Source organism: Salmo salar, chromosome 04, assembly GCF_965601325.2.
Source record: "Salmo salar chromosome 04, fSalSal1, whole genome shotgun sequence".
Taxonomy (NCBI): domain Eukaryota; kingdom Metazoa; phylum Chordata; class Actinopteri; order Salmoniformes; family Salmonidae; genus Salmo; species Salmo salar.
This window is the reverse complement of record NC_138294.1, coordinates 91344061-91364993: the sequence shown is the minus strand read 5'-3', so window position 1 is coordinate 91364993 and position 20933 is coordinate 91344061. Positions and strand designations below refer to the sequence as shown.

At 48.0% G+C, this 20933-nt stretch overlaps 1 protein-coding gene across 2 annotated transcripts; it reads right to left on the bottom strand.

Moving 5' to 3' along the window:
* Nucleotides 1-5170: 5170 nt before the first annotated feature.
* On the bottom strand, nt 5171-19498 carry smyd4 (SET and MYND domain containing 4). 2 transcript variants are annotated; one of them, XM_014198313.3, is made up of 10 exons: nt 19175-19498; nt 18322-18466; nt 14300-14389; nt 12023-13145; nt 9989-10267; nt 8520-8671; nt 8154-8301; nt 7768-7884; nt 7518-7641; nt 5171-7368 (listed from the first exon to the last, which is right to left on the bottom strand). In XM_014198313.3, exons 1-10 carry the CDS (start codon nt 19306-19308, stop codon nt 7239-7241), a joined length of 2442 nt encoding a protein of 813 aa, XP_014053788.3. In that variant the 5' UTR covers nt 19309-19498; the 3' UTR covers nt 5171-7238. The 2 variants fall into 2 exon arrangements, with proteins under 2 accessions (XP_014053788.3, XP_014053789.3); XM_014198314.3 differs by having other exon boundaries at nt 8154-8298.
* Between the last annotated feature and the right edge of the window lie 1435 nt (nt 19499-20933).

The window sequence follows — 20933 nt, the reverse complement described above, 5'->3', positions numbered from 1 at the left end:
CCTCCCTCCACACCCTCTGTTCCTGTCTCCCTCCCTCCCACACCCTCTCTTCCTGTCTCCCTCCCCCTCCCACACCCTCTGTTCCTGTCTCCCTCCCACACCCTCTGTTCCTGTCTCCCTCCCACACCCTCTCTTCCTGTCTCCCTCCCTCCCACACCCTCTCTTCCTGTCTCCCTCCCTCCCACACCCTCTCTTCCTGTCTCCCTCCCTCCCACACCCTCTCTTCCTGTCTCCCCCTCCCACACCCTCTCTTCCTGTCTCCCTCCCACACCCTCTCTTCCTGTCTCCTTCCCTCCCACACCCTCTCTTCCTGTCTCCCTCCCCCCACACCCTCTCTTCCTGCCCCCCCTCTCCCTGCCCCTCCCACACCCTCTCTTCCTGTCTCCTTCCCACACCCTCTCTTCCTGTCTCCCTCCCACACCCTCTGTTCCTGTCTCCCCCTCCCACACCCTCTCTTCCTGTCTCCTTCTCTTTCACACTACAGATCTCCAGGTTTCTGTCACTCCCACACATTGACTGGCTTTTCCACTTGGTTGGACATTTCTGTTACACACACACATATTTACACAGTATGTGTGAGAATTCATCTCTATCGCTTTTTTACCCTCTGAGTCTTTCCCTCTCCCATTCCCTCCCAGTCCCTCTCTCTTCCTCCCCTCCTTTTCTCATCCTCCTCTCCCTCTCCCATTCCCTCCCAGTCCCTCTCTCTTCCTCCCCTCCTTTTCTCATCCTCCTTTCCCTCTCCCATTCCCTCCCAGTCCCTCTCTCTTCCTCCCCTCCTTTTCTCATCCTCCTCTCCCTCTCCCATTCCCTCCCAGTCCCTCTCTCTTCCTCCCCTCCTTTTCTCATCCTCCTTTCCCCTCTCCCATTCCCTCCCAGTCCCTCTCTCTTCCTCCCCTCCTTTTCTCGTCCTCCCTCTCCCTCCCTCCCAGTCCCTCCCTTGCTCCCTCTTCCTCCCATCTCCCTCCCCAGTCCCTCTCTCTCTTCCTCCCCTCCTTTTCTCATCCTCCTTTCCCTCTCCCATTCCCCTCCAGTCCCTCCCACATTCCCTCCCTCCCCATTCTCTCCTTCATTCCCTCTCCCATTCCATCCCTTCCTCCCAGTCCCCCCCTCCCCAATCTCTCCCTCGCTCTCAGTCAGTCAGTCCCTCCCTCACCCATTCCTTCCCTCTCCCGGCTGGTGTCCTTCTCACCAGCGGATTTGACTAACTTTCCTCTCTGACCTTGACCTCCCCAGCCCTCTGATTAGCAGCTCTTCCATCCTCTCATCTCTGATTGGCAGGTGTCCCAGGAAACCATGCCTTTTTTTTTTTTCTAATGATTGTCAGGTTGTCTTCCTCACCTCAGTGAATCAGCCCACCGTTGCTCACTCTTCCTCTGCCAGTTGTGATGACAGACAGGAACACAGACGTCAGCAGAACCCCATACCTCTGTCATTTCAGACAGAAATTATTTCACAAGAGAGACAGCTGACGAGGTCATAAAGCCAAGGGTAGATATTATTATTATATTTACACTTTAATACATGTGAGAGATTGTAAGGATGTTCCCTGAAAATAGTAGGTGCCTTTGAAAATGTGTTTTCTTTTTTAAACTGTCCTATAACAGAAAATACATAAACAACATTCGCATCCCACTGCTGGCTTGCTTCTGAAGCTAAGCAGGGTTGGTCCTGGTCAGTCCCTGGATGGGAGACCAGATGCTGCTGGAAGTGGTGTTGGAGGACCAGTAGGAGGCACTCTTTCCTCTGGTCTAAAATAAAATATCCTAATGCCCCAGGGCAGTGATTGGGGACATTTCCATGTGTAGGGTGCTGTGTTTTGGATGGGACTTTAAACGGGTGTCCTGACTCTCTGAGGTAATTATAGTTCCCATGGTACTTATCGTAGGGGTGTTAACCCCGATGTCCTGGCTAAATTCCCAATCTGGCCCTCATACCATCACAGCCACCTAATCATCCCCAGCTTACAATTGGCTAATTCATCCCCCTCCTCTCCCCTGTAACTATTCCCCAGGTCGTTGCTGTAAATGAGAATGTGTTCTCAGTCATTTAGCAGATATTCTCATCCAGAGGAACTGACAGTCAGTTCATTCAACTAAGTTTAGTAGGAGAATACAATGACGTCACAGTAAGTAGATCATACTGTATGCCACTTTATTTTAATCTGGATTTATCAGGATTGGGTCAATTCCATTTCAAAATTTAGAAAAAAGTAGACCAAATTCCAATTCCACATGTTCTTAAATGAAAAGCACTGAAGATAAATTAGACAACTAAAAACGGGTCTTTGGATGCTTCTGAACCTGATGTAGTGAAAAATAAAATATTGGTTCCAGTCAACAGCAATGGAGTCGAGAGGGGCACCCCCCCGGTCGAGAGGGGCACCCCCCCCCCGGTCGAGAGGGGCACCCCGCCACTCAGCCTTGTGAAGAAAATCATGGAGGACTCTTGAAAATGAGCAAAGTTTAACCCCATTGATTTTTAGGTAAATCAGCGGCGTAGCATAGTTCCTCGTTACGCCCATGTTATAACTAATCTCATGCACATTTCTCCATGAGGCAGAGGGGAAAACCATGTAGTTTTAAAGCCAACTTCCTGTCGTTCTAAACATTTTGCCGTGGTTTGCATAGGGACCTGCTCTGGCTACGTTGTTGTTGTGGTCTAACTGAGGAGAGATTGCCTACCTGATGCTGTAGGTTGTTTGATCAACTCTAGGACTGTAAAATATATATATATATATATAAACATAAGAGCTGAAACAAATTTACTGATTTTATCTTTAACATACCTTTTGTATAGACATTCTCTTTCTCTAATCTCATCTAAAAAGGAGAGACCACCCCAAACAAACCCTGGCCACACCCTATATAGGCCACCCCAGCACCCTGGCCACACCCTATATAGGCCACCCCAGCACCCTGGCCACACCCTATATAGGCCACCCCAGCACCCTGGCCACACCCTATATAGGCCACCCCAGCACCCTGGCCACACCCTATATAGGCCACCCCAGCACCCTGGCCACACCCTATATAGGCCACCCCAGCACCCTGGCCACACCCTATATAGGCCACCCCAAACAAACCCTGGCCACACCCTATATAGGCCACCCCAGCACCCTGGCCACACCCTATATAGGCCACCCCAGCACCCTGGCCACACCCTATATAGGCCACCCCAGCACCCTGGCCACACCCTATATAAGCCACCCCAGCACCCTGGCCACACCCTATATAGGCCACCCCAAACAAACCCTGGCCACACCCTATATAGGCCACCCCAGCACCCTGGCCACACCCTATATAGGCCACCCCAGCACCCTGGCCACACCCTATATAGGCCACCCCAGCACCCTGGCCACACCCTATATAGGCCACCCCAGCACCCTGGCCACACCCTATATAGGCCACCCCAAACAAACCCTGGCCACACCCTATATAAGCCACCCCAGCACCCTGGCCACACCCTATATAGGCCAGCCCAGCACCCTGGCCACACCCTATATAGGCCACCCCAGCACCCTGGCCACACCCTATATAGGCCACCCCAAACAAACCCTGGCCACACCCTATATAGGCCACCCCAGCACCCTGGCCACACCCTATATAAGCCACCCCAGCACCCTGGCCACACCCTATATAGGCCACCCCAGCACCCTGGCCACACCCTATATAGGCCACCCCAAACAAACCCTGGCCACACCCTATATAGGCCACCCCAGCACCCTGGCCACACCCTATATAGGCCACCCCAGCACCCTGGCCACACCCTATATAGGCCACCCCAGCACCCTGGCCACGCCCTATATAGGCCACCCCAGCACCCTGGCCACACCCTATATAGGCCACCCCAGCACCCTGGCCACACCCTATATAGGCCACCCCAGCACCCTGGCCACACCCTATATAGGCCACCCCAGCACCCTGGCCACACCCTATATAGGCCACCCCAGCACCCTGGCCACACCCTATATAGGCCACCCCAGCACCCTGGCCACACCCTATATAGGCCACCCCAGCACCCTGGCCACGCCCTATATAGGCCACCCCAGCACCCTGGCCACACCCTATATAGGCCACCCCAGCACCCTGGCCACACCCTATATAGGCCACCCCAGCACCCTGGCCACACCCTATATAGGCCACCCCAGCACCCTGGCCACACCCTATATAGGCCACCCCAGCACCCTGGCCACACCCTATATAGGCCACCCCAGCACCCTGGCCACACCCTATATAGGCCACCCCAGCACCCTGGCCACACCCTATATAGGCCACCCCAGCACCCTGGCCACACCCTATATAGGCCACCCCAGCACCCTGGCCACACCCTATATAGGCCACCCCAAACAAACCCTGGCCACACCCTATATAGGCCACCCCAGCACCCTGGCCACACCCTATATAGGCCACCCCAGCACCCTGGCCACACCCTATATAGGCCACCCCAGCACCCTGGCCACACCCTATATAGGCCACCCCAGCACCCTGGCCACACCCTATATAGGCCACCCCAAACAAACCCTGGCCACACCCTATATAGGCCACCCCAGCACCCTGGCCACACCCTATATAGGCCACCCCAGCACCCTGGCCACACCCTATATAGGCCACCCCAGCACCCTGGCCACACCCTATATAAGCCACCCCAGCACCCTGGCCACACCCTATATAGGCCACCCCAGCACCCTGGCCACACCCTATATAGGCCACCCCAAACAAACCCTGGCCACACCCTATATAAGCCACCCCAGCACCCTGGCCACACCCTATATAGGCCACCCCAGCACCCTGGCCACACCCTATATAGGCCACCCCAGCACCCTGGCCACACCCTATATAGGCCACCCCAAACAAACCCTGGCCACACCCTATATAGGCCACCCCAGCACCCTGGCCACACCCTATATAAGCCACCCCAGCACCCTGGCCACACCCTATATAGGCCACCCCAGCACCCTGGCCACACCCTATATAGGCCACCCCAGCACCCTGGCCACACCCTATATAGGCCACCCCAGCACCCTGGCCACACCCTATATAGGCCACCCCAGCACCCTGGCCACACCCTATATAGGCCACCCCAGCACCCTGGCCACACCCTATATAGGCCACCCCAGCACCCTGGCCACACCCTATATAGGGTACTTTACAACACTGGGATACACCTACTCATTCAATGGTTTTTCTTTATTTGTACAATTTTCTACATTGTAGAATAATAGTGAAGACATCAAAACTATGAAATAACACATATGGAATCATGTAGTATCCAACAACAACAAAAACGTGTTAGTTAAACAAATCTAAACATATTTGGATTTGAGATTCTTCAAAGTAGCCTTGACGACAGCTTTGCACAGTCTTGGCATTGATGGTTGGCTGGCAAGTTTCACCATCCAATTATTTAAGATACACAGAAGTGCATGTCTCGCCATGACACGGACAGTGGCAATATGTTGGCATATGATAACTAGACCGAGTCAAGACTGACCAGAAAAATGAGTCCAAGACCATGATGGTAATTTTGTCAAATCAACACCATAAAGTGTTCAGAATGTCCAGTATTTGTGTGTTCATATTTCAGAACATGTCAATTCTTTAGACATACAGAGTGGTGAACAAAATGCATGCTGGGGGCAAATAGAGGCACTCCAAATTATTACTAACACAAACACAGTTGTGGAACAATGAGGACCTTCCGAAAAGGCTTAAACATTTATAAAATAATAGTACAAAATTTGTATTATTATATTCAATGATGTTCTGATTTAAATCTCTTCAGGTTTTGTTGGAAAGGAAAGGTTTAACACTGAAGAGAAAAATATCCAAATCAGGATTTTTCTTTGGTCGTCTCTGAGGAGATAAATCTAGCTAGCTAAGTCAGCCATTGGCTAGGCCATCAGAAGCTTGATAGAAGGCATCTGCCAATCAACTGTATTAGGGGGCAACATTTTGGAGTGACAGTGGACTCAACCAATCACATTTTGACGTGTAATGTTTAAAAAAAAAAAAAAAAAAAACGCATGTAAACTTCTGCCTTCTCAAAAGGTCAACAGGTCACTGCGCAATAGCGAGCAGTCCTTTTCCCGAAAGTCTAGCTAGCCATCTTTTGTTGCAGGCTAGTTTGCAGCAGCAGGTGTTATCGAAGAGGATGTTGTTGCTAATTTGTTAGCTTCTCCCCTTTTCAAGAATAACTTTCAACAAGTAGTTAACCTTTTACTGCAGTGGGCTAAATGAGGATCACAAGAGTATTGATTGGTAGTCTTAAACAAATCTACTTTGAAAGAAAAAGTATACACCTCACACACATGGTAAATTACTTTTTTTTTTTAACACAAAAAAACTACACCTCTACCATCTCAGATATAAAGTTGAAATAACGATTGCATCCCGATATTACATCATTTTAAACCAAAAAAGACATGTAAACACCAGAATTGTGTTTATTTATATAAACTTAATTAATTAGTAAAAATATGAATAACATTCCACCCATGAGGCCAAAGAGGGCACTTTTGATCATGGTCTGCAGCAAAGGGGTTGTTTCAAATGATCAGCATCATTTGGTGAGCAGAACTTTCTTCCTTTTTCATAACAATATATTCTTTTCATTTTTGTTGCTCAATCTGACTTGGTGTGCCTGGCAGGGCCTGATGCCTACACTCCTGATGCAAACAGCGCATTATGACTGAATTAGCCTACTAACTAAGACTTGGGACTAAACTTTTTTCAATATCTGCTTTGAACACCCATTGTTGCCTTAGTTAGGTTCATGATTGTGAAATGCTGTCACACCCTGAAGGCCCAGGTTCACCACCGTGTCTATAACAGATTTAAAGGGCTGTTCAGGTATTAAATGTTTCAAGAAAGGAGTGGATATATTTGGCCTGGCGAAACGGTTTTATGCACTTATTGAATGGAAGCTGTTTTTTACTCCGCTGGTCTTGGCTGGTCTCAGGAAGAAATGAAGACTCCTCACTGTCTGAGACCGAGTCAAGACAGAGGACAAATGTATCCTACACAGAGACAAGACTGAGACACTCAAAGAGACCGGTCTCGAGTACTACGACACTGCTATAATCTCGTTTCTCTCCCTCTCTCTCTCACACATAGCTCTCCCTCACATAGCTCTCCCTCACATAGCTCTCCCTCACATAGCTCTCCCTCACATAGCTCTCCCTGTCGGTCTGCCTGCCTGCCTGCCTGTCTGTCTGCCTGCCTGCCTGTCTGCCTGTCTTACAACACCCCCTGTAGACAGTCCTCCATGGCCTGAAGTTCCTGTATCTCAGGACAGTGGGGTCCACAGTGGAGGGACAGGAGTCTTCTGGCCCTGGAGATCACAGAGAGAGCTGGAGCTGGGAAACCCCTGAGAGAGAGGGAGATAGAGAAAGAGGTTAGAGTGGGGATGGAGAGGAGGGTGAGGTGGAAAGAGTAGGCAGAGAAAGATGGTGGGGGGGGGGAGAAGAGAGATGGTGAGGCAGAGCCAGAAACATATAGCTGTATAGTTGTTCTCACCCATTGAAGTGTAGCTGTGCCAGTTTAAAGAGCTGACGTCCCAGTTCAATACTGTCCTCTCCATACTGGGAACGGATGGTTAAAACACTACGCTCCAACTGGGACGCTGCCCCTCGCCACTCACCTACACAGAGACACAGAGACACAGAGACACAGTCACTACAAGAATGACGAGAGGGCAGGTACACACACACACACACACACACACACACACACACACACACACACACACACCCACTGTCCTCCTCACCCATAGTGGAATATGCTCTGGCCATGGCATCAGCCAGTTGTCCCTGTAGAAAATGAGTGTCTTTTAGGAAGACACCAGCCTGAGACACTGCTCTCTGTAACAACCTGACAGACTGGTCTAGAGCGAGCGAGGAGGAGGAGGAGGGAGAAGGAGGGACGGTGGGTGGGAGGGGACAGAGAAGGGGAGGGAAGGCAGTGATAGAAGGAAGAGAGAGAGAGAAGGTGAGGTTAGGATGGCCAGTAAGAGACTTTTCCCACATCAACAACATTGATCTCATGTGAAAAACATAACACATTTTCACAAGGAAAATGACATGACCAACATCTCTAATCCCAGCCAGTCATATTCCATATCATAAGCAGGTACACACACACACACACACACACCTGGTCTGTCTGTCTCCAGGAGGTCCACTGCCTGCTCCAGATGAACCTTGACCTCCTGCAGTCTGAGGTCCAGTTCGGAGCGTGACACACGATGACCGCAAGATGACCGCACACACACGCACCACCCTGCACCGTCCACGCTGCACTGCTGAGAAACACACACACACACACACACACACACACACACTGTTGATTGATTGATGAGGAATGGGATAGTTTGGCACCATCTACTCTGACTAGATTTTGGGGATGAATTACTAGTCTAAGTAAAACAGAAGTGGGCAGTTGAAACGTTTGACAAAATAGAAACAATTTACTGAGAAGAAGATAGAGAAATGTATGTAAATAAAGATGAGAAACACCCACCTTTACAGGTCCCTTGCACTTCCCACAATGCAGATGTGTGTCTGGCCCCTCCCCCTGCTCCAGACTGCAGGCCTGACAGATACACAGGAAGTGGTACTGCTCCTGTAGGAGTCGCCGACGCTCACACAACACCATCCTGCTGCTGTGAGGACCTGAGAGGGGGAGGAGGGGAGTGGGGAGAGAGGGAGATGGGGGGGAGAGAGAGAGGTGTGTAGGGAAGTGATGGTGAGATGGGGAGAGGTTGGGGAAGAGAGAGTACAACCAGTTCTAAAATAACCACAAGGTGTATAATGTTTAGGAGTATAAACATTGAAAAAGGAGTTTCAGAAACTGAATCAGGAAACACAGAGGAAAAGAAACTGACGATGAAAGACTTGTCAGACAGACAGACAGACAGACAGACAGACAGACAGAAGAGAGACGTACAGATGAGAGAGACAGACAGACAGACAGAAGAGAGACGTACAGATGAGAGAGACAGACAGACAGACAGACAGACAGAAGAGAGACGTACAGATGAGAGAGACAGACAGACAGACAGACAGACAGACAGAAGAGAGACGTACAGATGAGAGAGACAGACAGACAGACAGACAGACAGAAGAGAGACGTACAGATGAGAGAGACGGACAGACAGACAGACAGACAGACAGACAGACAGACAGAAGAGAGACGTACAGATGAGAGAGACAGACAGACAGACAGAAGAGAGACGTACAGATGAGAGAGACAGACAGTCAGACAGACAGAAGAGAGACGTACAGATGAGAGAGACAGACAGACAGACAGACAGAGACAGAAGAGAGACGTACAGATGAGAGAGAAGGACAGACAGACAGACAGACAGACAGAAGAGAGACGTACAGATGAGAGAGACAGACAGTCAGACAGACAGAAGAGAGACGTACAGATGAGAGAGAAGGACAGACAGACAGACAGACAGACAGACAGAAGAGAGACGTACAGATGAGAGAGAAGGACAGACAGACAGACAGACAGACAGACAGACAGACAGACAGACAGACAGACAGAAGAGAGATGTACAGATGAGAGAGAGGGACAGACAGACAGACAGAAGAGAGACGTACAGATGAGAGAGAGGGACAGACAGACAGACAGACAGACAGACAGAAGAGAGACGTACAGATGAGAGAGAGGGACAGACAGACAGACAGAAGAGAGACGTACAGATGAGAGAGAGGGAGGGACAGACAGACAGACAGACAGACAGAAGAGAGAAGAGAGACGTACAGATGAGAGAGAGGGACAGACAGACAGACAGACAGACAGAGACCGACAGACAGACAGACAGACAGACAGACAGACAGACAGACAGACAGACAGACAGACAGACAGACAGACAGACAGACAGAAGAGAGACGTACAGATGAGAGAGAGGGACAGACAGACAGACAGAGACCGACAGATAGGAGGGAGACAGACAGACAGACAGAGGGTCTCTTCTTCACCGTAACAGTGGAGGATTTCCTGTCCAGGACAGATGTCTCTGGATGCTCTGATAGAGACAGCTACTCCAGCTGATACGGAGACAGGAGCAGAACAGGCCTCAGGACCGGTAGAAACCGGTTCACCAGCAGAGCCTTGGTCTGGTTGAGGTGAGACCAGGTGAGAGGTCCTGAAGTTGAGGCTTGTGTTGGGGCAACAGGAGTGGTTTAGGATACTCAGTGTGGGGAATATTGCCGTGGCAATGCGCACTTCCTGGGTGGACTGCACCGCAGTAAAATCACCTGTAAGGTCATGGGAAGGTCAAAAAGGTCATTCTAAGGTCAGACAGGAAATGTTCTTTCTTTGTGTTTACGGAGTATGTCTACCTCCAAAATGGCAGCCTAATCCCTACATAAAACGCACTTACGTCGAGTCCCATGGGCCTTTGCAAATAATAAACAGTGTTCTATATAGAGAATAGGGGCCCATGTAGAACACATCCACCAAACTAAGTACGATAAAGTCTTTAATCTGATCCAAAGACTTTCCATTGTATTGACAAGATTTTGTTATTTATTTGATTTATTTAACCTTTATTTAACCAGGTAGGCAAGTTGAGAACAAGTTCTCATTTACAATTGCGACCTGGCCAAGATAAAGCAAAGCAGTTCGACACATACAACAACACAGAGTTACACATGGAGTAAAACCAAAGCCAAGATACTGTACTCTAACAATGGAAATAGAATGTCCATACAAAAAGGCAGAAGGCAGGCGGGAACATTCTAGCCAATGAGACGGCAAATGCGCATGTGGGTTTCCCTGTGGCTCAGTTGGTAGAGCATGGTGTGTGCAACGCCAGGGTTGTGGGTTCGATTCCCACGGGGGGGGGCCAGCACAAAAAAAAAAAAAAAGAAAAGAAAAAAAATGCATTAAATGAAACGAATGAAATGTATATATTCACTACTGTAAGTCGCTCTGGATAAGAGCGTCTGCTAAAATGACTAAAATGTCAAATGTAAAAAATATGAACAGCAGCACAACTCGGATATAAACATGTTTTTCTCCAAGTTGCCGCGGGGACGCTTCCGGGGTCTCCTTCTATCCGTAACAACCTATACATTACGAAACTTCTATTAGATATAATATATATATAAATATAAATATAAATATATATATATAACATAACATGCTGATCACACCGGTCACGTCGCGGGCGCCAGCGTTGCAAAATAAATTTAAACATACGTGTTATTCAATCATTGCGCGCACACACACTTGCTCGCTCGCGCGCGCCAACGAGCGTCTGCGTTGCCAAGCGCTAAAATAGAAGTCAGTTCTATTTGTGACACTGAGCAAGTCCTGCCTCTCCCATCTCCTCATTGGTTTATAGGAGCAGGTACCCATTTGCCGTCTCCTCATTGGTTATACCCACGTGTGTGACTGAAAGATGAACTGAGTTCGGTCGGTCGTCAAGGTAACTATGAGTTGCCAATCGCCATATAAATTCCAAAGAAGAAAAGGCCTGGAAGGAGGAGAGATGACTAGAAACGATTCTGTTGACCGTTTAATGTCTGGATTAATTGTCGGAGTAGAGGACCTTGTGCATTTCAGGTAAAATAACAACTCAATGTTTATATCCCAGGACAAATTAGCTAGCAACAGCAAAAAAGATAGCAATTGCAAGCTAGCTAGCTAAATTGCCATAAATGTTTAATGGTTTTCGACCTGTACCCAAATTTATTAATATAATTGGTTCAGAGTTTTGTTTTGATATTTTAACCTGTGTGTCGTGATCACGTTTGGTGTGTGGGGGGGGGGACAAAATAAATTTGAGCAAGATAGAGCACCCGGTTTGGGTAATGTGTTAGCCTCACTTAGCAAATTAGCAATTCAATTCTATGTTGATGAAATTCAACACCCTCTCATTGAGCTCCATACAAAAATAATATCTCCAGTTGGTCAGCTTCACACTTTATTCTTGTGAGGACAGATGTTAGGGTGGAGTCAGCCCTCTCAGTTCACCTCTTCCTCTCTGACTGATCTAACACACTCACCTGTGTCTCTGAGCAGGCTCACTGCCTGGGCATTACATCTCAGCTGCAGCATGTGCCTCAGAGCTACACTTCCCAGCAGGCTTAGCTCCGGAGCCCAACCCTCTCCCTCCTCAGGGGCCTGCGATTGTTTGCTGCACTTCCTGCTTTCAGACGCTCCTCCTCTCTCCCAGGACACAGGTGGAGGTCCCGCCTGGCGCAGCCGCAGGTAGAGCGTTGCTATGGTGACAGAGCACAAGAAGCGCAGGCTGGGGGCGTAGCCATTCAGGTGAGGCAGCAGGTGGTAGACGCTCAGGTAGGAATCACCATGGTAATAAGCAGAGGGGTCGTTGACCTCCGGCTCAGTTGAGGTGGCGTCACTGGACCCAGAATTCTTCTTCTTTGGGCGCATCTTTTCTGTGATTGGCTTAGAACTGGAATTCTTGGAGCTAATCTTCTCTCTGATTAGTTTAGAATCATTATCCGCGTCTCTGATTGGTTCCCGTGCCTTCAGTACCTCCTTCACCCCCGCCTTTAATGCCACCCTCAGCGCCAGCTGTGACATCACTCCCGCAGTACTCAGCTCGGCTCCGATTGGACACTCCCAGCGATGATGCCACTCCCACGCGCCTCTACGACACCCCTCTGAGCAGTAGCGAGCGTAGCTGCACCCCTCACATGGCACAGGGCTCACCGTCTCCCCCAAACACTGATGACAGTGCCTCACCTCGGTCCCAAACACTCTTCCTGCTTCCTCCGTCTCCTCTCTTCTCCCTCCCCCCATCCCTGGTATAAGCACACAGCTGTAAGCCCTGTCCTCCAATATCACCTCTCCGGCCGCGATTCCCGTGGTGGCCACCAGGTGTCGCCCTTTTTCAGGGCTGAAGCACACGGACAAACCAGCGGAGAGACACGACCCACTCCCATTCTGCTGCTGGGAGTTTGGGGACTTTGGGTTGGGCTTTGTTGAGTTGGTCCTGCTACACACAACCTCTGCCTGGTGCCCTGCCTCCTGCTTGGCGGTGTTTAGCCCCTCTGTCCCGTTGGGGAAGTGGTTGAGGCACTGTGCCCGTCTGTCCTGTAGTTTGTGCTTCAGGTGACTTGGGTAGCCATGGTTCAGGGCTCTGTCGATGTCCTCGAGGCACTCCTGAGGAGAAGAAATACATTGGAGAAGCTCTGAAGTCAAACAATACAAAGATGGAACACACATATTTACACATTCACACGCAAGAGCGAGGGCACGCGCACACACACGCGCGCACCTCAAATAACAATATGTGAAATGGAAAGGTAAGCAGTGAAATCCTGAAGATGATATAAACTACTGAGAAGACTGGACGACAGACATAAACTATTGAGAAGACTGGACGACAGACAAACTATTGAGAAGACTGGACGACAGACATAAACTACTGAGAAGACTGGACGGCAGACAAACTATTGAGAAGACTGGACGACAGACAAACTATTGAGAAGACTGGACGACAGACGTAAACTACTGAGAAGACTGGACGACAGACATAAACTATTGAGAAGACTGGACGGCAGACATAAACTACTGAGAAGACTGGACGACAGACATAAACTACTGAGAAGACTGGACGACAGACATAAACTATTGAGAAGACTGGACGGCAGACATAAACTACTGAGAAGACTGGACGACAGACATAAACTATTGAGAAGACTGGACGACAGACAAACTATTGAGAAGACTGGACGACAGACGTAAACTACTGAGAAGACTGGACGACAGACATAAACTATTGAGAAGACTGGACGGCAGACATAAACTACTGAGAAGACTGGACGACAGACATAAACTACTGAGAAGACTGGACGGCAGACAAACTATTGAGAAGACTGGACGGCAGACAAACTATTGAGAAGACTGGACGACAGACATAAACTACTGAGAAGACTGGACGGCAGACAAACTATTGAGAAGACTGGACGGCAGACAAACTATTGAGAAGACTGGACGGCAGACAAACTATTGAGAAGACTGGACGGCAGACGTAAACTACTGAGAAGACTGGACGACAGACATAAACTACTGAGAAGACTGGACGGCAGACGTAAACGACTGAGAAGACTGGACGGCAGACGTAAACTACTGAGAAGACTGGACGGCAGACGTAAACTACTGAGAAGACTGGACGGCAGACGTAAACTACTGAGAAGACTGGACGGCAGACGTAAACTACTGAGAAGACTGGACGGCAGACGTAAACTACTGAGAAGACTGGACGGCAGACGTAAACGACTGAGAAGATCTCATGTTCACCATGTTCCACTCACCCTGTAGCGATGGAGGTGAAAGAGTGCAGCAGAACGGTTGGCATAGCACAGAGACAGCTGCTCTGAGCTCAGAGATGCATGACACACACCCTGCAGGAGAGAGGGGGGGAGACAGGGAGGAGAGAGGGGGGAGAGAGGGAGGAGAGAGACACAGGGAGAGAGGGGGGAGACAGGGAGGAGAGAGGGGGGAGACAGGTGAGGCGAGAGACACAGGGAGAGAGGGGGGAGACAGGGAGGAGAGAGACACAGGGAGAGAGGGGGGAGACAGGGAGGAGAGAGGGGGGAGACAGGGAGGAGAGAGACACAGGGAGAGAGGGGGGAGACAGGGAGGAGAGAGGGGGGAGACAGGGAGGAGAGAGACACAGGGAGAGAGGGGGGAGACAGGGAGGAGAGAGGGGGGAGACAGGGAGGAGAGAGGGGGGAGACAGGGAGGAGAGAGACACAGGGAGAGAGGGGGGAGACAGGGAGGAGAGAGGGGGGAGACAGGGAGGAGAGAGACACAGGGAGAGAGGGGGGAGACAGGGAGGAGAGAGGGGGGAGACAGGGAGGAGAGAGGGGGGAGACAGGGAGGAGAGAGGGGGGAGACAGGGAGGAGAGAGACACAAGGAGAGAGGGGGGAGACAGGGAGGAGAGAGACACAGGGAGAGAGGGGGGAGACAGGGAGGAGAGAGACACAGGGAGAGAGGGGGGAGACAGGGAGGAGAGAGACACAGGGAGAGAGGGGGGAGAGAGACACAGGGAGAGAGGGGGGAGACAGGGAGAGAGGGGGGAGACAGGGAGGAGAGAGACACAGGGAGAGAGGGGGGAGACAGGGAGGAGAGAGACACAGGGAGAGAGGGGGGAGACAGGGAGGAGAGAGACAGGGAGAGGGAGCATTTTTTTATTTTGTTTTTTTAAAGGTGGTGGATCAGCTTTAATATTGCAGATAGATTGTAGCTTCCACCAATGTAATTGTCTGCATCATTTCCAATCCCCCATATATTTTGGGGTAAATAAATAAAAATAATATATATATATATATATATATATATAAATAATATATATGTATATAAATATATATATATATATAAATATATAAAAAGAAAAAGCAAATTTTTTTGTCCATTAAAATAACATCAAATTGATCAGAAACACAGTGTAGACATTGTTCATGTTGTAAATGACTATTGTAGCTGGAAACGGCTGGTTTTTTATGGAATATCTACATAGGCGTACAGAGGCCCATTATCAGCAACCATCACTCCTGTGTTCCAATGGCACGTTGTGTTAGCTAATCCAAGTTTATCACTTTAAAAGGGCTAATTGATCATTAGAAAACCCTTTTACAATTATGTTAGCACAGCTGAAAACTGTGTCCTGATTAGAGGCAATACAACTGGCCTTCTTTAGACTAGTTGAGTATCTGGAGCATCAGCATTTGTGTGTTTGATTACAGGCTCAAAATGGCCAGGAACAAAGGACTTTCTTCTGAAACTCGTCAGTCTATTCTTGTTCTGTGAAATGAAGGCTATTCCATGCAAGAAATTGCCAAGAAACTGAAGATCTCATAAAACACTGTGTACTACTCCCTTCACAGAACAGCGCAAACTGGCTCTAACCAGAATAGAAAGAGGAGTGGGAGGCCCTGGTGCACAACTGAGCAAGAGGACAAGTATATTAGTGTCTAGTTTGAGAAACAGATGCCTCACAAGTCCTCAACTGGCAGCTTCATTAAATAGTACCCGCAAAACACCAGTCTCAACGTCAACAGTGAAAAGGCGACTCTGGGATGCTGGCCTTCTAGGCAGAGTTCCTCTGTCCAGTGTCTGTGTTCTTTTGCCCATCTTAATCTTTACTTTTTATTGGCCAGTCTGAGATATGGATTTTTCTTTGTAACTCTGCCTAGAAGGCCAGCATCCCGAAGTCACCACTTCACTGTTGACGTTGAGACTGGTGTCAAAAACAAGGACATTTCTAAGTGAACCCAAACTTTTGAACGGTAGTGATACCCAGACTATTTGCATTGCCGCCCCCCCTTTTTACACCCCTGCTACTCTCTGTTATTATCTATGAATAGTCACTTTAATAACTCTACCTACATGTACATATTACCTCAATTACCTCGACTAACCGGTGCCCCCGCACATTGACTCTGTACCGGTACCCCCTGTATATAGCCTCCACATTGACTCTATACTGGTACCACCTGTATATAGCCTCCACATTGACTCTGTACCGGTACCCCCTGTATATATCCTCCACATTGACTCTGTACCGGTACCCCCTGTATATAGCCTCCACATTGACTCTGTACCGGTACCCCCTGTATATAGCCTCCACGTTGACTCTGTACCGGTACCCCCTGTATATAGCCTCCACATTGACTCTGTACCGGTACCCCCTGTATATAGCCTCCACATTGACTCTGTACCGGTACCCCCTGTATATAGCCTCCACATTGACTCTACTGGTACCACCTGTATATAGCCTCCACATTGACTCTGTACCGGTACCCCCTGTATATAGCCTCCACACTGACTCTGTACCGGTACCTCCTGTATATAGCCTCCACATTGACTCTGTACCGTAATACCCTGTATATAGCCTCCACATTGACTCTGTACCGTAACACCCTGTATATAGCCTCCACACTGACTCTGTACTGGTACCCCCTGTATATAGCCTCCACATTGACTCTGTACCGGTACCCCCTGTATATAGCCTCCACATTGACTCTGTACCAGTACCCCCTGTATATAGCCTCCACATTGACTCTGTACCGGTACCCCCTGTATATAGCCTCCACATTGACTCAGTCCCGGTACCCCCTGTATATAGCATCCACATTGACTCTGTACCGGTACCCCCTGTATATAGCATCCACATTGACTCAGTCCCGGTACCCCCTGTATATAGCCTCCACATTGACTCTGTACCGGTACCCCCTGTATATAGCATCCACATTGACTCTGTACCGTAACACCCTGTATATAGCCTCCACATTGACTCTGTACCGTAACACCCTGTATATAGCCTCCACATTGACTCTGTACCATAACACCCTGTATATAGCCTCCACATTGACTCTGTACCGTAACACCCTGTATATAGCCTCCACATTGACTCTGTACCGGTACCCCCTGTATATAGCCTCCACATTGACTCTGTACCGGTACCCCCTGTATATAGTCTCCACATTGACTCTGTACCGGTACCCCCTGTATATAGCCTCCACATTGACTCTGTACCGGTACCCCCTGTATAGAGCCTCCACATTGACTCTGTACTGGTACCCCCTGTATATAGCCTCCACATTGACTCTGTACCATAACACCCTGTATATAGCCTCCACATTGACTCTGTACCGTAACACCCTGTATATAGCCTCCACATTGACTCTGTACCGGTACCCCCTGTATATAGCCTCCACATTGACTCTGTACCATAACACCCTGTATATAGCCTCCACATTGACTCTGTACTGTAACACCCTGTATATAGCCTCCACATTGACTCTGTACCGGTACCCCCTGTATATAGCCTCCACATTGACTCTGTACCATAACACCCTGTATATAGCCTCCACATTGACTCTGTACTGGTACCCCCTGTATATAGCCTCCACATTGACTCTGTACCATAACACCCTGTATATAGCATCCACATTGACTCTGTACCATAACACCCTGTATATAGCCTCCACACTGACTCTGTACCGTAACACCCTGTATATAGCCTCCACATTGTTATTTTACTGCTGCTCTTTAATTATTTGTTTCTATTATTTCTTATTTTGTACTTAACACGTTTTTCCCCTTAAAGCTGCATTGTTGCTTCAGGGCTTGTAAGTCAACATTTCACTGTAAGGTCTACACCTGCTGTATTCGACGCACGTTTCAATTCATAAACCATGTGCCATGGAAAACAGTACAGCGAAAAAAAGAGAGCGTGTTGATGAGAACACACACACACACACACACACACACACACACACACACACACACACACACACACACACACACACACACACACACACACACAACCTGTGAGTAGTGCAGGACAGCAGCAGTGTAGTCCCTGGCTTTAAACCTGGAGTTGCCCTCCTTCCGACATCTGGCAGCTCGCTCAAGGTCCTTCTGGACAGGATAGTCCTTAGAAATGCCCGACAGAAAGTCTACATCCTCTTGGCTGAAAGACAGTAAATGAAAAAAAGGGGTCGTTGACCTCATCGTTTCCATGTGTTTGACACCATTCCAGCCATTATTATAAGCCGTCCTCCCCTCAGCCGCCTCCTGTGCTGCTACAGTAAGTGTACTTTTTATTTTTATTTGAAGGATTCTTTGTCACTGATTAAAAGGGCCATATGTTTCAAAAGCCATATTGTGAGGATGAGTATTGACTTTTCTAAAAGCTAAAACACAGCGACAGGATTGTAGTTCACTTGTGATAGTCCTGGGCAAAGTTAATGGCTTAACACTTAGGGAGAAGGGTCATAGGTAGAAGGGATCTAACAAACCATATAGTAAACTCTTTCCTAACTTTAACCACATTTTCCTAACTTTAACCTAATTCTCCTAACCTGCTGCCTAAGTTAATTCTCCTAAACTGCTGCGTTAATTCTCCTAACCTGCTGCATAAATTCTCCTAACCTGCTGCATAAATTCTCCTAACCTGCTGCATTAATTCTCCTAACCTGCTGCATTAATTATACTAACCAGCTGTGTACATTTCCCTAACCTGCTCCTTCATTTTTGCTAACCTGCTGCGAAAATGATCCTAACGCTTCACGAAACAAAAACAGGATTCCATCGAGCCATGACCTGGAAGAAAGTAGAATGCCGCCTAGAGTGTTATTTTACTGTATGCTAGAGAGACGTGCATGTATAGGACACTCACATTATTTGAGACAGGCCAAAATCAAAGACCTCATCTATGTCCAACAGGGACGAGAAACATTTCTTCTCATCAGGAGTGAGTCGGCTCCACTTCTGTTCAACATGCTTTTGCCACTCGACACAAGGCAGGTCCATTCTGTGAAACTAACTTTACTGTAGTTGGAGAGAAACTCATGTGCGCTTCGGTGGTATTTTCACAACCTGCGTATCCATTTTGGTTATACAGACTGCTAGATATCAATGTAAATTAGTAGTTGAGGCTCAGAATCAGCGCGCAGTTTCTCTTTTACTGCAGTCAACGAGAATCCGGAAGTCGCGATGTGACGACGTCACGGACATTGAAAGGCCCATCTCCTGAAATCAGCGACATTAACGGATCCCGAATCGGTTTCCACTAGTTATCACAGCCACAGAGTTATATCACGAAATCTCATAAAACAGAAATGAACTTTTTGGTCTTCATTTAAGTTTAGGATTAGTCATAAGGTTAGCAGTGTGGATAAGGGTAGGGTTAGTTTTAAAATCACATTTTAAGAAGATACATTTTTAGAAATAGGCAGGCATTACGACTTTGTGGCTGTGGTAACTACTGAAGACTCAAAATATTAACGTCTATGGTCGCGCAAAAAAGCTTCAAAATAAAAGTCATCCGTTTATTTGAACACAATAGGCCTATCACAAATTGTAGTATATTGTTTCTGTTTCAAAGATGCGTTCTGTTTATCTGATCCTATCCTCCCATTTTCATGCAATTTTAGGAGGTACTGAGACTTATTGTTGAGTTATTTGGTTATGTGTTTAACGGATTGGCTACCGACTTGCCCTGGCTATTGATACAGAGATTTCTTTGCATCTGTGTTATTATTATTATTATTTATTATTTTTATGTCGCTGCTGCCCACTCTACTCATTGACATGGAGGGAGACTTGATGTTGAACACTAAAGATATGGTCGACATGTTCAAACTAACTACGCATTACATTGCCTCAAGCGCAATTTCATATTCTGACGTCTCTAACACACAGATACTGGTTCAGACCATTCATGAGGTCTCTAACACACAGATACTGGTTCAGACCATTCATGAGGTCTCTAACACACAGATACTGGTTCAGACCATTCATGAGGTCTCTAACACACAGATACTGGTTCAGACCATTCATGAGGTCTCTAACACACAGATACTGGTTCAGACCATTCATGAGGTCTCTAACACACAGATACTGGTTCAGACCATTCATGAGGTCTCTGACACACAGATACTGGTTCAGACCATTCATGAGGTCTCTAACACACAGATACTGGTTCAGACCATTCATGAGGTCTCTAACAAACAGATACTGGTTCAGACCATTCATGAGGTCTCTAACACACAGATACTGGTTCAGACCATTAATGAGGTCTCTAACACACAGATACTGGTTCAGACCATTAATGAGGTCTCTAACACACAGATACTGGTTCAGACCATTCATGAGGTCTCTAACACACAGATACTGGTTCAGACCATTCATGAGGTCTATTACACACAGATACTGGTTCAGACCATTCAGTGATTTCAGGGTGTTTTCATTGTCATAGTGACAACTGTAAGTAATACTTCAATGTACATTTAGACCTAATTAAAAATACTATATTAACTATTATTTAAATGTATCAATTGAACAACAAACACTATTTAGCCCGCTCATCTGTTTAGGCCTAAACTCATTGGCTCATTGCTAAAAAATATCTTCTAATGGTTGTAAATTCCTTTGGA

Coding starts and splice junctions, on each gene's coding strand:
- smyd4 (XM_014198313.3), bottom strand. CDS start 19,308: ATGGACCTGCCTTGTGTCGAGTGGCAAAAGCATGTTGAACAGAAGTGG. Junction 8,672..9,988: donor GGAAATCCTCCACTGTTACG/GTGAAGAAGAGA, acceptor TCCCCCTCTCAG/GTCCTCACAGCAGCAGGATG. Junction 7,642..7,767: donor CAGAGCATATTCCACTATGG/GTGAGGAGGACA, acceptor GTCTCTGTGTAG/GTGAGTGGCGAGGGGCAGCG.